The sequence below is a fragment of the Rhinopithecus roxellana genome, chromosome 3 (genome assembly GCF_007565055.1).
Source record: "Rhinopithecus roxellana isolate Shanxi Qingling chromosome 3, ASM756505v1, whole genome shotgun sequence".
Taxonomy (NCBI): Eukaryota; Metazoa; Chordata; class Mammalia; order Primates; family Cercopithecidae; genus Rhinopithecus; species Rhinopithecus roxellana.
Window position 1 is genome coordinate 114736001 of NC_044551.1, and position 15209 is coordinate 114751209.

The 15209-nt window shown below is 41.5% G+C and overlaps 1 protein-coding gene across 1 annotated transcript in view; it reads left to right on the forward strand.

The window, feature by feature from the left end:
- Window positions 1-14418, forward strand: part of HTR4 (5-hydroxytryptamine receptor 4) — a 64067-nt gene extending 49649 nt beyond the window's left edge. The window contains exon 5 of the mRNA XM_030927554.1: window positions 14257-14418. Within this exon, the coding sequence (XP_030783414.1) occupies window positions 14257-14377 (121 nt within the window). The 3' untranslated portion in view covers window positions 14378-14418. The remainder of the gene's footprint in view (window positions 1-14256) is intronic.
- The last annotated feature ends 791 nt before the right edge of the window (window positions 14419-15209 follow it).

A 15209-nucleotide genomic window follows, 5' to 3' on the forward strand; every position in this document is an offset into this window, starting at 1 on the left:
CAACAGCTTTTATTTCACTTTTCGATACATACACATTCTACTAATATTCACAAATTCAAGAATAAAGTTATCAAGAATTTCAAGATGGCAGCAGAGCATTAAACTTAGGTCTGGATTCCTGTATATGCACTGGTCACATACTCACAAATCCGGCCTTGGTCCCCATCACAACATGAAGTAATCTCTCAGAAAACACTGTTCTTGTTTGAGGTCACACCAGGAAGATAGTGAGAATAAAAACTTCAAAAGAACACCAATGGTCTTGTCAAATACTCAGGATTAGAAAAGTTAGTGCTGTTTGCAAAATGTACCTGCTTTTCAGAAATGTGTTAATCGGTTGGCCTAAGCTTCTCTCCAGGATGCCCACTTCTAGGCTAATGTGCTGAGTCTGAAACATTATCCCCTCCATTGAGACTTACTGTTCAGGAAAAGTTCCTGCTTCTGGCTTAGTGGAAGGCGACCATTGGTATGTAATCAAAGGGCCATCCCCCCCAGTACAGTGTCATGGCTGCAGGTGCTGGAATCTGGCCCACCTGGGTTTCAGTCCTGTCTGAGATCTACCATTTAGTGTCAATATGACCTTAAGCATTTGACCAAACATCCCCAAGTTTTTTTCTTCATCTGTAAAGTGGACATAATATTAGAACCCATTTCATGGGACTTTTGTTAAGGTTAAATATGATAACATCTGTTCAGGGATATGCCAGTTCCTATTACACAGAAAGCATTCAATGAATGGAAACTGCTACATTGTTATCACAAGTATTTCCATAGCATCATCCATATCTTGGTAAAACATCTTCCTCCAGGTCTCCAGTTATTTTCTCAGCTTCCTGATAAGAATTTCTTAAGAAATGAGTCAATAAAAATCTCCATGTTCTAAACACTGCTCCTGAAACAAGGAAGGTAGAGCTCCTTTACTGGAAGAAAAGCCAGAAATAAATTAATCACGCTGTTCATAAATAATGGTTTAAGCAACATGAGACAAGACTTGTTTCCTGGGTACATCATGCCCTGTGCTGAACAGTTGGGGCTGTTATTTTGAATATGCCTTCTGGATTTTAAATTACCTGTAGGCATTTCTTTGACCCAGCATAAAATATACCAGCCATGTCAAACAAGTCGGGCACATTCTGTGAGTTTGTTTTCCTCCTTTTGCTCCATAGGTACACCCACTGTCAGGGTGTCGGTGTTTTGTGTACCAGCCCTCAGAGATCAGCATTCATAATAAAGAGGGATTATGCATGCCACTCTGGAGGGCAAGCCCCCAAGCAATGCTGAGCTCCAGAAATGCCCAACATAGTTTATTTGAGGTCAACAATAAAGGCAGTGTGATGTGGTGACCTGGCCCTCAACCGTGGCTGCACAGTACAGCCATGGGGGACTCTTAAGCAGTAACTGAGCCTGAACTTCACTTGTAGAGATTCTATTTTAATTGGTCTGGTTGGGAACCAGAAGTCCATTTATTTTAGGAGCTTGGGTGTGCAGCAGGGTTGACAACCACTGGTGTCCTGGAAAGAGCAGGAGGCCTGTCTTCTAGTCCCTTTGTGATCATTATGAAGTCATTATCTCTCCCAATACCAATAAAAATGAGGAAGTTGAATTAGATAATGCTTTAAGTTTAGATCTAGCTGCATGTCTTAGATCACTGAGATTGTGTGGGTTCTTTATCAGGAAATATCTCGTTTTACCAGGGAACATTTGGCAATATCCGGAGGCATTTTTGGTTGTCACAACGTGGGAATACTATTGGTGTATAGTGGGTTGAGGCCAGGGATACTGCTAATCATCCAACAATGCATGGAACGCCCTAGAGCAAAGAATTATCTGGCCCCAGATTTCCAGATAGTGCCAAGATTAAGAAACCCTGCTTTAAACCAGTCCTCTGAGCTTTACAACAGAGAACCTCCTTGCCAAGGACAGCAGGAGAGGTCTTTCAACAATGCCAGGAGGTTCAGCCCCTGCACCATTTGGCTCCTTTTAATCCTCATACATTCTTAAGGCAAGACCAAAAAGGAAGCCCCGTAGAAGGCAACTGATATGGTTTCTAGGAGGAAAGGTCCTGAACTTCTGTGGTTAGAGTGCCAGCAGTAACCTTGCAGATAAGCCCTTTCCACAAGGCAGGCTCTAGGAGCTTGTTCTCTTACAGCATGTACTTGGCGAGTACACAGACCTCCCAATTTAGTCAGAGCAGCTGTTCAGGAAGAAATCTCCTCCAAAGCACACTGAGATACCCACTGGAAAACCATATTCCCATGTAAATCTGTGTTTAGTCCATGGTGCAATGGTGCAGGTACCTGGTCCATGGAAATGGTAAAAGCTTCATCTTGTACTGGGGATTGACAAGCTGGAGTATGTTCAGAAGAGGGTAAATGCCATGACTTTCTTTACAGAATTTATGACATATAAATAACAGTAGAAGTAACTGGGGATGCTGAACTTAGAGCAAAGAGGCTTTAGGTCATAATGATCATTTTTATATATTTAAAGGGCTGTTAGAGGAAACAGGAATTCGACTTCTTCTGCATAATGTGAGGGAGAGAGGTAAGAAACAAAGGATTGAGGTTATAAGAACATGTATTTCATCACAAAATGGAATGGATTGCCTTACTAGGGGGTTCCTAGTAAAGCTGAAGGAAAAAAATTGGGTGACCATCAGTCAATTAAAAGTGTTGACTGGGTCGGGCGCGGTGGCTCAAGCCTGTAATCCCAGCACTTTGGGAGGCCGAGGCGGGCGGATCACAAGGTCAGGAGGTGGAGACCATCCTGGCTAACACGGTGAAACTCCGTCTCTACTAAAAAATACAAAAAACTAGCCGGGTGAGGTGGCGGGCGCCTGTAGTCCCAGCTACTCGGGAGGCTGAGGCAGGAGAATGGGGTAAACCCAGGAGGCGGAGCTTGCAGTGAGCTGAGATCCGGCCACTGCACTCCAGCCTGGGCGACAGAGCGAGACTCCGTCTCAAAAAAAGAAAAAAAAAAGAAGTTGACTGACTGAATATCAGTAACTGGAAGAACCGAATGATCTTTAGTCAACATTTCTGGGGAAGAGGTGAATAGATGGAATAACATGTTCTCGGCCCCTTTTTTGTGGTTCTGTGAGTTATAAAATCATGAGCATCATCCCACAGTGCAGTTAAGTGTAGAGGAGAGCAAACTCTACTTCAGCCAGTGTTACATTTTGTTGGGTTGAAGATGGAGAACTTCTGGAAATATTACTAGTGAGAAGAGAGATGTCAGAGATGATATTGTCAATTTTAGGGGGCCATTCTGCTTTCCTTTACTGAATGTTTGGCAGTCTGGAGTTGGTAGAAAATGTAGACATTTCCAAAGGAGAAATATCTCTAGATGCTCAGTGGTAAACAGCTAATTTGATGTGTGCGATTGCATTTGGAACAAATATTGAATATATTTAATGATATTTACACACACACGCACACACATTCTTTGAAGCTTTAATATGAAACAAATTGTTGTTTAAAGATTTGCAAGAAGAAGGGGCTCTGGGCTGGAATTAAGGATACATCTTCTCATTCAGTTTTTTATGATACTTCTTTTTTCATACAGAGACAGTTAGGATCAGGACTTCAGGCTCTGGAAAGAAAAAGACAGAATCCCAATGTAGGAGGAACCAGGTTTCTGATGCAGTGGTTTAGTGATACAGTTAAAAGCACAGGGATTGGTATTTGATGGGCCTCAGTTTGATTTTTGGTCCTGCCACTTTGAAGCTGTGTGATCTTGCGTTAGTTACTCAACCTCTTGGTGCTTTGGTTTTTTCCTGTGCAAAATGGGAGCACAAGTGGTTCTTGCCTGATCATACAGTTGCAAGACTTGTGTGAGATAGACCACCATCTTATTAGGCAAAATGGCAGGAATAGTGGTTGCTAGGACAGGATTCTGATTTCTGGAACTCTGGTTCATTATTGGAACAGGGTGTGAAGAGAAATGGTGTGGTGTCAAAATCACCATAAAGCCCTCTGATGAGAAACAGGATTGTTCCTGAGCAGTAGGTTCAGGAGGAGGAGGAAAAGCACTTCAGCTGCAAGGATAGGTGAGCTGTGAGAAAAGGAATGATGCAGAGTTCTAGCTGCTGTCCTGCTGGAAGTGCTGTGAGGTCATCTACAAGCCCTGAGCAAGAAGACCCAATGAATGTTTCTGGTTATAAAAACAGCTGAGTACGTTCTGCTTATATTCAACCAAAGAGCCAAGAATCTACTTTTCGAAAAATTATTTCTGAATTGTCTTTTCTTATATCCATGCCTGTTTCAGGTTATTTTTAACAAGATTCTTAGAAAGATGTCACAGTTAGAATTGCTTTTGGAGACTTTTTTATTCTCAAAGAAGTGAGCGAATTCATGTTTTGATAAACCTGACAAACAAATACATTTGGCATCTGCTCAAGTTCTTTTTATCCTTTTCTGACTTTAGTTTTCTTCGCTGGCCGGTAAAATTTAATTGCTTCCTCCATGTGTAAATTGGGAATGCCTGCTTTGAGTTTCTGACTTTAAGGAAAGGAGTGTCTGTATATGTGTACACACACGTACACACACATACATATGAATATATACACAGACACATATATAGATGTGAATGATTGTCATATATAATAACTAGTTGCTTTAGGAATACTTCGGCTTTTTGGTTCACACTTCACCATCTTTATAGTCATCATCATCTTATCTTAGGAGCTACCATTTATTGAGCATCAGTTTATATGCCAGGCATTGACCTCAGTGCATTGTATATGACATCTCATCGGGTCATCTCATTTACTCTATGGAACACATATTATTGTCTTCATTTTACTGATGGGAAAACTGTAACTCAGAGAGATTAAGTAACTTGGCTAAGATCCCACAACTGGTGATGTTAGGGCCAGGATTCTAGTAATTTCCACATCTCTTTGTTGTTAACTACTAAACTGTGCTCTTTGATAGCTAACTCAAAACTCTTGTAAAAATTCAGAATTGTTGATTCTTAGACATGGAGAGGGTTTCAGAAGTGATCTGGTTAAACGTCCTCCCCAGTACAGTGATATTTTCTCTCACTTGCCTGTAAGTAGCTTTCCATCTCTTCTCCCAATGAAGGATAGCTCATTATTATCCAAGGTAAGGCATTATATTGCTTGGCAGTCCTAGTTGTTGCAAAGTTTGGTCAAATTTTACTTCTCTGTATCTTCATCATAAAAGCTTAGAATCTTCTAGCTGGAAGTGATATGAGAGCTCAAACAGCCCAGTGGTTATCAAACATTTTTGGAAGATTTAGCAATCTTTTCTTCAAATGGTATCTCACTTGGAAGTGCAAACAACAAAAATAGAATTGCTTTGAGCAAAGCAGGTGTTGGTGCGGAGGCATGTGTGCACAGCATCATGACCATTGCTCCATCCCTCCAAAGTCTCCTATGACCACTCCATGAGGTTATTGGTTGAAGTCTTGTTAAAAATAACCTGAAGTAGATTGCTGACCTCAATATCTTACAGACAAGAAAATAGAGGCTCGGAGAACTTAAGGAGTTCGCTAAGCTAATGCAGCCACATCATCAGAGGAACAAAGACCAGAACCTAGGAATCAGAACTCCTACATCCATTTCTCACTTACTCATTAATTCCTCCATTCATTTATTATCTACTTATTATATGCCTAATAGGGTACAGACACTGTTCTAGGCAGAGGGGCTCCAGCAAAGACCTAGGCAGGCAAGATTCCTGTGGCTAAGGAGCTCACAGTTGGGCTTTTATCTTCTTACTATTTCCTCATGGTCTAATTCCTGCCCTTGGAAGCTACACACAGACACATACACTCAAAAGTTAAGCAGACCATCCTGGGAGACTTCTACATTCAGTCCATTTTTTGCTGACTTTCCAAAAGGGTGAGTTCTAGAATTTGAACTGAAAGGCTATTCACACATTTTGGTGGTTTTAGGATGCTCTTTCCTTGACAGAGTTGCAAATTATAAATTATTTTCTCTGCCTCTGGTTTTCTTTTGGGACTATGTATATAATATAGCCATAAAGGGAGAAGCTGCTTCATGTTTATCACTCAGGAAGATGGAAAGGCCATTCAGACATGTGGGATTTTAAACTGCAAATGCCAGCTGGATTGGGTTGTAATAGGATAACCTTGAGCAGTACAGTAGGATTTGCAGTGGGTAGAGAGGGAAGGACATATGAAGCCTTTCTTGGCCTGACCCAATCTAGTTTTCCAGCTCATTTCCCTCAACTCTCCCCGCTGCAGCCCAGCTCCCAGCTCCCCTGACCTAACTCTTTGTGCAATAAACATACAAGACTGGTCAGCTTTTCTCAAACAAATAGGGAATTATTTTGTCTCTGGATCATTTCTGCTGCCTCGAATGCTGTCTCACTTTCCAGCCTGGCACAAGACTACTCATTCTTCTAGGCACGGTTCCAATAGGAGCTCTCTAAACTTTCCAGGCCCACTTTCCCCTCAGTCTCTGGCCCCTCTTACCACCTGCTTGCCCTTCTCTTGGAGTTCAGCTTATCCCTCAGTATCTTAAGTATTCTTTATGTACCTGACTCACTGTCACTCACATGGGCAGCTTCTCAAGAGCACTATTTAGGGGTTGAGAATGCCTGTTGCACGAAGGTGCAAATTTAGTGATGTTGTTTCAATGAGGCTCTGAGTTCAGATCCTGACCCCACCACTCTCTAGATATTCTACCTGGGGAAAGTTACTAGGATTCGTTCCACTCAGCCAGAGCCTGCAAATAATAAAACCCATGTGATAGGCTTATTGTGAAGTTTATATGAAATAATCCATGAATTTCTTAGCACAGTAGTTGACACATAATAAACATGCAGTAAATATTGGCTGTGTTTAAAACATACTTTTAAGGTATTTTCTCTGAGATATTTTCAGGTTCTTTTATATTGGAATACTATAGAAAAAACAGGTAGATAGTCTGACTCCCAAAGATTCAGGTTTCAATCCTTTTATTTGCCATTTAGGAGCCATGGTAGACAATGGAAAAAAGTCAAGAAAGGACATTGATTTGACCTCTTAGTTCCGTGTGCATATGGAGAAATAGGGAAAGAAGTACATTGGGATTAGAATCAGCCACGCCTGATTTGATCTCGCACTTTGGTGTATTGAAACATGGACATATCTGAGGCTGGCGATGGAATTAAAGGGCCTTGGGAATACATTTTGTCCAGAGGCCACAATGTTAACATCCCAAAGTGTGAAAGCTCAGCTTTCTGCAAGCTTCAAAAACAGTAGAAAGAAAGATTCTAGAGCTCGTGCCCTGCAGATGCATTGCTTTATGTCCTTGCCAAGACACTGTGCTTTCTGCAATTTAGTTTTCTCATCTGTCTGATAGGAGCTTTTGTCACTTGCATGCTACTTTCATGATTTTTTTTATCATATCACCACTCTACCCATGCCATGCTAGTATTTATTTACTATTTTTCTTTAGATACGTTTTAAATCTAAATAAATGTATTTGTAAAGGAAACTCTGTATCGTGACCTTAAATGCAAAATTACATAGAAAAGATGATTTTTAATATAAATGCAATGAAAATAAAACGAAGTTATTAAAATTTAACTTTATCCTGTTTTTTTGCCAAAGGCTTTGAGCCTGAAGCCTGCACTGCGTTTGTTAGGTATTAGGGACTTGTTAAACCACAGCGGGACCACACCGAGTCAGAATGACTGAATGAAATAATTTGAATCCCCTTGCTGTCATTCAGATTATTTAATGCTGTGCCCATTGTCTGAGATACCACTCACAGAACACATCCCATGTTTGGGAAATGCTTGATCTTCTAGCCTCTGTAGAATTCTGGTTGATAGTGAATCTAAAGACAATTTAAGAAATTGACTTTTAACAAGCGAATTTGCTGATAACTTATTACAAATCTATGTGTCTCACGGTTTGTAGACATCTCGGTTTTTATCAGCTAACAATACCCAAGAATTCTGTTTCTCATCACATGAAGATCACCTAGAAAAACATTGCTTTGTAGATCTCTTTACATTTTTTGCTTTCTCATTTTCATAATCACCAAGTCTTTTCTCATCTGTTTATCTTCAATGTGATGAAAACCAATAAATACTCACTTGTCCACTTTGCTGAAATGTATGTTTTATTTCATTGTTTCCATTCCTTTCCCTTTGTTTGGGAGCATCACCAAATGCTTCAGATTTCTAGCTCTGGCCCCTCTGACCTGCCTGTGCTTTCTCTCTACTGCCCCCTAAGTCTCTATCTCTAAGCTCTCTCTCTGGTATGAGTAGAATGGCTGGCGGGAAATCTCATACACCTGTGTGCGTAAAAATCAACTGAGAGCAGTTTTTTAAAATGCAGATTGCTGCTCTCTCCGCCTCACTCCTGCCCTTCTGCCCTCGCTGTCAAAGGTCTGGTATGGATCCTGGGAATCTGTATTTTATACAAATACCCAATATAGTTCTCATGCACATAGCCTCTGGACCTTTGAGAAAGATGTCTTAGCAAGTGATTCTCCTCCTTCTCTTCCTACTCTTCCTCCTCCTCTTCCTCCTCCTCCTCTTCCTTTTCTTCTTCCTCTTCTTCTCCTTATTCCTCCTCCTCCTATTCTTTCTTCTAGAGAACAGGTAATTGTAAGTCTGTTTCATTAACTGCTAATATTAAACCTCGTTATCAAACTTCCCACCACATAAATGATTTCCATGTTTCCGAATGGGCAGAATTCTTGATTTGAAGGGCAGAATACCTGAAGTACTAGATCCACCATTACCCATCAATCAGTCCATGCCCCTACATTACACTTTCCTATTCCCCTAACATGGAAATAAGACTCTGTACCTTCTTGCCCTACAGATTTGCATTGAAAATAAAATGTGAGAAAAGATATGACAATGCTTTGTAAATTGTCAGGGATTTTTACCAACACGATTATAACAAGAAACTGCATTTTAAAAACTCATCCGTTAAAATATTGGAGAAAGATTCTTTTTAAATGATGTTTTGCATCAGGGATTTTGAGTGGCTCTGCCAATGTTTTTGATCGAACATATGTTTGAGGAGAGACAGTTGTGATCTCGCTGCATTTTAAGTTGTGGCATCTCAGCCCCACCCTATCCTATCCTACCCAGATACGTTTAACAGCTTTGCAATGTAATTTCACAGATTCCTGAATTGAGGTCTTTCAGATTCTTTAATACAAATCCAAAATTACCCTCCCTGTGTTTCCCGTGAAACCTCTTCCCTCCACATGGAATATAAAGTATCAGATACTAACAATAGAATATTAAAAGCCAGATTTGAAGCAATTACCCACAGCTTTGGAGAACAGTCCCACACACAGCTGGTGCCCAATCAGAAGGCCTGTCTCTGTCACCCACCATCCCTGCTACTCATAGAATCAGAATGTCAGAGTTGCAAAGGATCTTATAGATTATCCTCCCCTTCATTTAACAAATGGGAAAAGTGAGGCACAGGAAAGGGACGAAGTCATCCAGAGTCACTCAAATGGAGGCATTAGAACCCAGGTACCTGTCTTCTGGTTGCTACACTCTGCTGCTTTCTTCTCTGAATTAGTAGGGTGACCTTGTAGCTGGGAGTGAAAGGGGCTTCCTGAGTGTTAAAGCCACATGCACTGAGGATGATCTTGTTGCACAGGATGGAGGTCTCTTGTGGTGCAGCATAATGTACCATATTGTTTTTTATCATGTATGAAGGCCTAAAAGGCAGATGACACTAAACTGTTAACTGTGAACAATGATGTAAGTATAACAATGAGAACCGCGGCTATGAGCCAACTATCTGTAAGATCATTCTATCATTATTCTCAAGTTCCCATCCATCCTGCTGAGAGAGATGGTTGTGAGTCCTTCATAGAGTTAGACGCTGGGCCACTGTTCTTTCTCCATGGCCAGAGCTATATTGATGTAACCTGGTATTAGGCATCAAATAGCAATACTAGAATATTTTCAATCTTTATTTAAATCTCTAAAAGAATTGTACAACAGAGCCAATATATTGAAGCTGAGTTTGCCAGTGTCAAAGATAGATAGAGAGGGAGAGAAAGAGAGAGCCAATGTAGCCCTTCAGAAAACATTTCTCAAAGAACCTCTTCCTCTCTCCAATTGCTCTGGAGCCTTCCACATGCCAAACCACATGGTTTTCTTCAGCTCTGATCTTTTCACCTTGTCTTTTATCCTCACCCCTCATTCTTTATTATGTTTATTCATGTAACCCCTCTCTTTGTCTTCTGTACTTTCCTCCTACCATTGCAGGGTTTCCCCCCCATTTACACATAGTCTCCCTAGTTCTACATCACAGAAAACATTGGGTTCCACTTGGCAATGACTCTTCTTTAATGGTCAGATGGAGTTAGCAGGAAAGAGTCCAATGTTAGTGTCACAGTCATATTGTGTTGCAATAAATGGAGAGGTCACATCACACTGCAGATTTCTCACAGGTGGAACATTTATAACATACACCCCTGCACATATTCATTTCACCCAGGAATCTGCCATAGTGGGACAAAGAAATGCTAGAGACAGCAAGACCTAAATACTATATCTATAGTGGTAGTTGTCAAAACGATGAATGACAATACAGTAGAACAATTACTAGCACAGATGCTGGTGTCAAAAATGACTTAAATGCAAGGTCTGACCCTGTCATTTATTAACTGTGTACACTTGGGCAAGTTACTTATACTCCTTGAAGCTCAGTTTCCTTCCTGTTAAATGGATATAGTACATGAATTAAGGCATATAATGCATTCAGCCCAATGCCTGGCACACCAGGGGGTGGTTGTTTTCATCGTTGCTAATAATGACAATAATAACAAATATGACACAAAGGGAATTTGGCCAATGAGAGATGAGAAATTCCTATTTTTTTTCTTCCCTCTCTCCCTCTTTCCCTTCCTTCTTTCCTTCCTTTCCTTCTTTCCTTCCTCCTTCCCTTTCTTCCTTCTCTCCTTCCTTCCTTTTTTACCTTCATTTCTTCCCTTTCATTCATTCTTCTTTCTCTTAATAGATATATTCAATGAATAAGACAGATAAAAATGTAAGGGAGCATGTAAAGGCCTGAGGGCACATCTTGAGTTATCTAGAGAGTTTACACTTCAAAAAGGCATGTGGAAAATGTGGAGGAAGGAACATATAACCAAGGATGAATCAAGGATGAACAAAAGCTATGTTCAGAGCTATGTTCGGATCTAACCCAGAAATAGTTAGATCTCATTATTTAGGGAAGAAATCTTGCATATTCTGCTGTAATAAGAATAGACTTCCAACTGGAAAGAAGAGAACATTTTGGGGAGAAAGTTGCTGTCCAGGATTGATGGAAAGCATTTAACTCTTTCTAGCCAAGATGTGTCATGTCTCAGGGGTTTAAAGGAACTTGTTGCTAACAAGTCTGATGATCTTTGTCTAGGACTGGGGAATAGGTGGAAGCCTGGAGATAGTAAATATTGCCCCAATTTTTCAAGAAACACTAAAGCTAAACTCCAGAAACCATAGACTCATAGCTTGTATAAGTAAGATTCACTGTTGTATAATAATTCATGCCAAATAATTTCTTTATCTGTTAGGAAAGACTTTCTGTTTGGCAGAGACATTTTAGCAAGGCATTGGACAAAGCCTGTCAGAGTGGGTCCATTCTCAGGCACATTGAGCATTAGATGTTTGACTGCCAGGAAGCCTGTCTTGGGGTAGCTATGATTTTCTGTTTTATCTTGCTCAACATTTTTTACCTTGCCTGAAAAACTAAAAGGTAGATGACACTAAACTGAAATATCTATGATTGTAGATTATTTGATCTTCCTATGTGCTTGCAAAAACCTTAAGATCTAGTTTGAGTGGATGTTAAATAATCATATCTTGCATGTTAAAATTGCTATGATTTGGAATGATCTCAGCTGACTAAAGTGATATCGAACCAAGACAGCAAAGTTTAACTGAGTGAAATGTGATGGTTTATATTTTGGCTCAAATAAATAAATAAATAAAATCAACTATGCAGCAATGTAGTAAAGAACCTTAGGAACTGACAGTTGTCGTATCGAAAATGATCAAAGTTGGCCGCAAGCTCAATATACGCCAATAACTTATTACCAATGTTAGAAATGAACTGAATTTGACTACATTCATAGAAGTAAACCCAATTGATGATGAAAAGTACATGATGTAAGTCAGGCTCACTGCGAAAATTTGTGCACTTTCCTAGTACCATAATTCAAGAGAGGTGTTCAAAGGACAGTGCCCATTATGGGGAATAATCTGGAAACCATAATATATAATGAACTATTAAAGAAAATGGAATGTGTAGCCTGGAGTAGAGAAAACTTGAAGGATATAATCGGTAGAGGGCGCAATGCTGAGGGGGCCTGATAGGCGCACTAGGTCCATCAGGTAGAAGCCACATGGACACCGATTTTGGCTGAATATTGATGGGTTATTTCTAGTAGCTATTGTTGCCCAGAATTAATATGGACTGGCCTGTCATTTGAAATTTCTAAGTAGAAGCCAAATAGCTACTCATCTGCATGGCACAGAGTGTTCCTGCCATGCAGGTGGGCTCTTTCAGGAGATGATCTGCAACATCCATTTCAATTCTGAGGTTCTGTAATCTTCTCCTCTCTCTAGGGATGCAGTGGAGTGTGGTGGCCAATGGGAGAGTCAGTGTCACCCGCCAGCAACTTCTCCTTTGGTGGCTACTCAGCCGAGTGACACTTAGGCCCCTGGGACAATGACCCAGAAGACAGCCATGCCTCCGAAAGAGGGCCAGGTCCTAAGCTGCTGCTTGTGCGCGACTGCACCCGGTATTCTCTTCACCTGAGGCCTTCCGTCCGCCGGTGCAGGAACCCGGTGCAAGCTGGGCTTTTCCTCCGAGATTCCAGCAGGTGGCGCTGGAGGGAGTCAGAGGACATAATGGCCTCCTTGTTCACTTTTTATTTCCCAGCACTTCCTCTTCCCAGATTCTCTGCTCTTGCCACGTGGTCTCTGGTGTCTCTGACATGCTCCCGTCACTCACTGTGTCTGATCTGTCTCACTCGCGTTCTAAGCACGATAGCTTGTTGTGTCCTATCGCGGTCACTGATGTCTCCAAACACACCTTCTTTGTTGTGTGGGCTCACAGATATCAACAAAATTCTCCCTCTCTGCTCCTGTCTTAGCCAGAGTCCTCGCTCCTGTCTTGCTTACTTGCTTGGTCACGTCCGTCACAGCCATGTTCAAGCTATCCCCTGTCTCTTCTTCACCCTGTTCTGTGCCAGACGCTAACACAGTTTTCTCCCTGTGTCTGGGTCCAAACGTGCATCCTCTTGGCCAGCCCCCTTGTCAGTCCCAGACATCCACTTGCTCTTCCTTATTTCCAATGTCCGTCCTCCTCTTCAGGACATGCTCCATATATTTTCCATGGAAGACACAGGGTCAGAGATCTGTCAGAGGAAAATGGTCTCCACAGCAACTCCGAAGGGAAACTGAAGACAGATAGCTTCCCCCTGGTGTCCTGGCCGCTGGCGTGTCTGCCCTGAGATGCTCGCTGTCCTGCTGGGCTAGACCGGGACATCTTCTAAAGAGCCTTGGGCAGGGCTAGCAACATCGTAGGTGTTTATTAGGCTTCAGGATCTTTCCCATGAACTTGTGATGTCATTTTAAAACCTTTCAACCTGGCTTTGTTGCTCCCAAAGGAAGAGAACTGTTGGAAGTTAACACTGGGTAGACTCATTTTTCTCTACAGCTCCCCCCAGGCGCAGGAGGGCAGGATCCAGCAGTACTGGGGATGCGTAGGCAATGCTGGACTTGAAGCCAGAGGACCCAAGTTGCCCCTGGCTGTGCTGCTAACAAGCTGTGAGATCTTGAATACTGTTTTTTCATCTCTGGACCCCACTTTCCACATCTGTGCACTCAAGCTTGGACTAGAGGATCTTTAAGTTTTCTTTCTGTTTCTAGGACAACAGGATGCTGCTATAGCCGTCTGCTACCTCGAGAAGCCATGGCCTGCCTGCCTTTTGGCTTTGTTTCAAACGAAAGACCCTCCTCATTTGGGCCTTTTAGACCCCTGACCTTTCCAGTTTTTTCATTTAGATTAACCTGGATGTCTTTTATTCAAAGCTCAGTCAGTGGCTCTTGCGAATGCCCCAGAGCAAAAGTCCCTGGAAGGCAAATGCCAAACCCAGAGCCATGTGAGATTCTGACTTTGATCTTGGTTGTGGTTTGATAGCATCTCAGGATTATTTATCATACTCTCTTTTTTTCTTGTTGCTTATGAAGTGTCAGTTATCGTTTCCATTGTTGTTTACTTTAGTTCTGGAACGGAAACTGACAGGAAGAAACTTTGGAATAAGGAAGAGAAGATTGACCAAACCATCCAAATGCCAAAAAGGAAAAAAAAAAGAAAAAAGCCTCTCTGTCCTATGAAGGCTTAATTCTGTTGGGGAGAAAGTCATGTTTTAGGGAAGTGAAATAGCCTCTGAAAGAGAAATGCTATTCAGAATTCGTTAGAAATATCTCTCCATGCTGAAATGTTCTTTGTGTGGACTGGGATTCTCCCTGATCAATGGAGCAGATTGAACCTGGGAACCATTCTTGTCACATATGAAGAAAGTTTATTTAAGTTCTAACTTGCACCCTGACTCTATGGCTGGACCAACACCCTTTGATTTTTCAAGTCATTGTTCCCCTGCCATCACTAGGCTCAGCAACCACCATTAGCAGGCAAGCACCATTTGAGGTGCTTTTCTAATATAAAGAAGGGAGCAGCCAGCTTCTGGGCCCCACGGCTCTGGACCTGATGATGAGACCCAACCAATCTGCTGTGGCTGCCCACACACCCACCCACTGCCTGCATGAGCACATTGGTGGGAGGAGTACAGCACAGAGGCAGTGCGTGCACTGGGTCCATTGCTGACTTATTAAACAAACTGAACTAATTCCTGAATGTCTCAGACCTCAGAGAGAATCTCTCTTGTCTACTTCACAAAGCTGTTGTGGAGATAAGTAAGATAATTTTTTTTTGTGAAAACATTCTGTAAATCATAAAATGCCATTCCATGTATTTATCGTTACTTTGGGCTTTTTGGATTACTGTGGATGTGCCTGAGCACTCAAGGACTAAGAATTTATTTACCAGAAGGTAAACCAACTTAAGAGAGTAAGTTTCTATGTTGATAAAGAAACAGAGAAAGAAATGCCCCAGGGCAAAGGTCACGGGAAGGTAAATGCCAAACCCAGAGTCTTGTTAAAAAAAAAAAAATATTC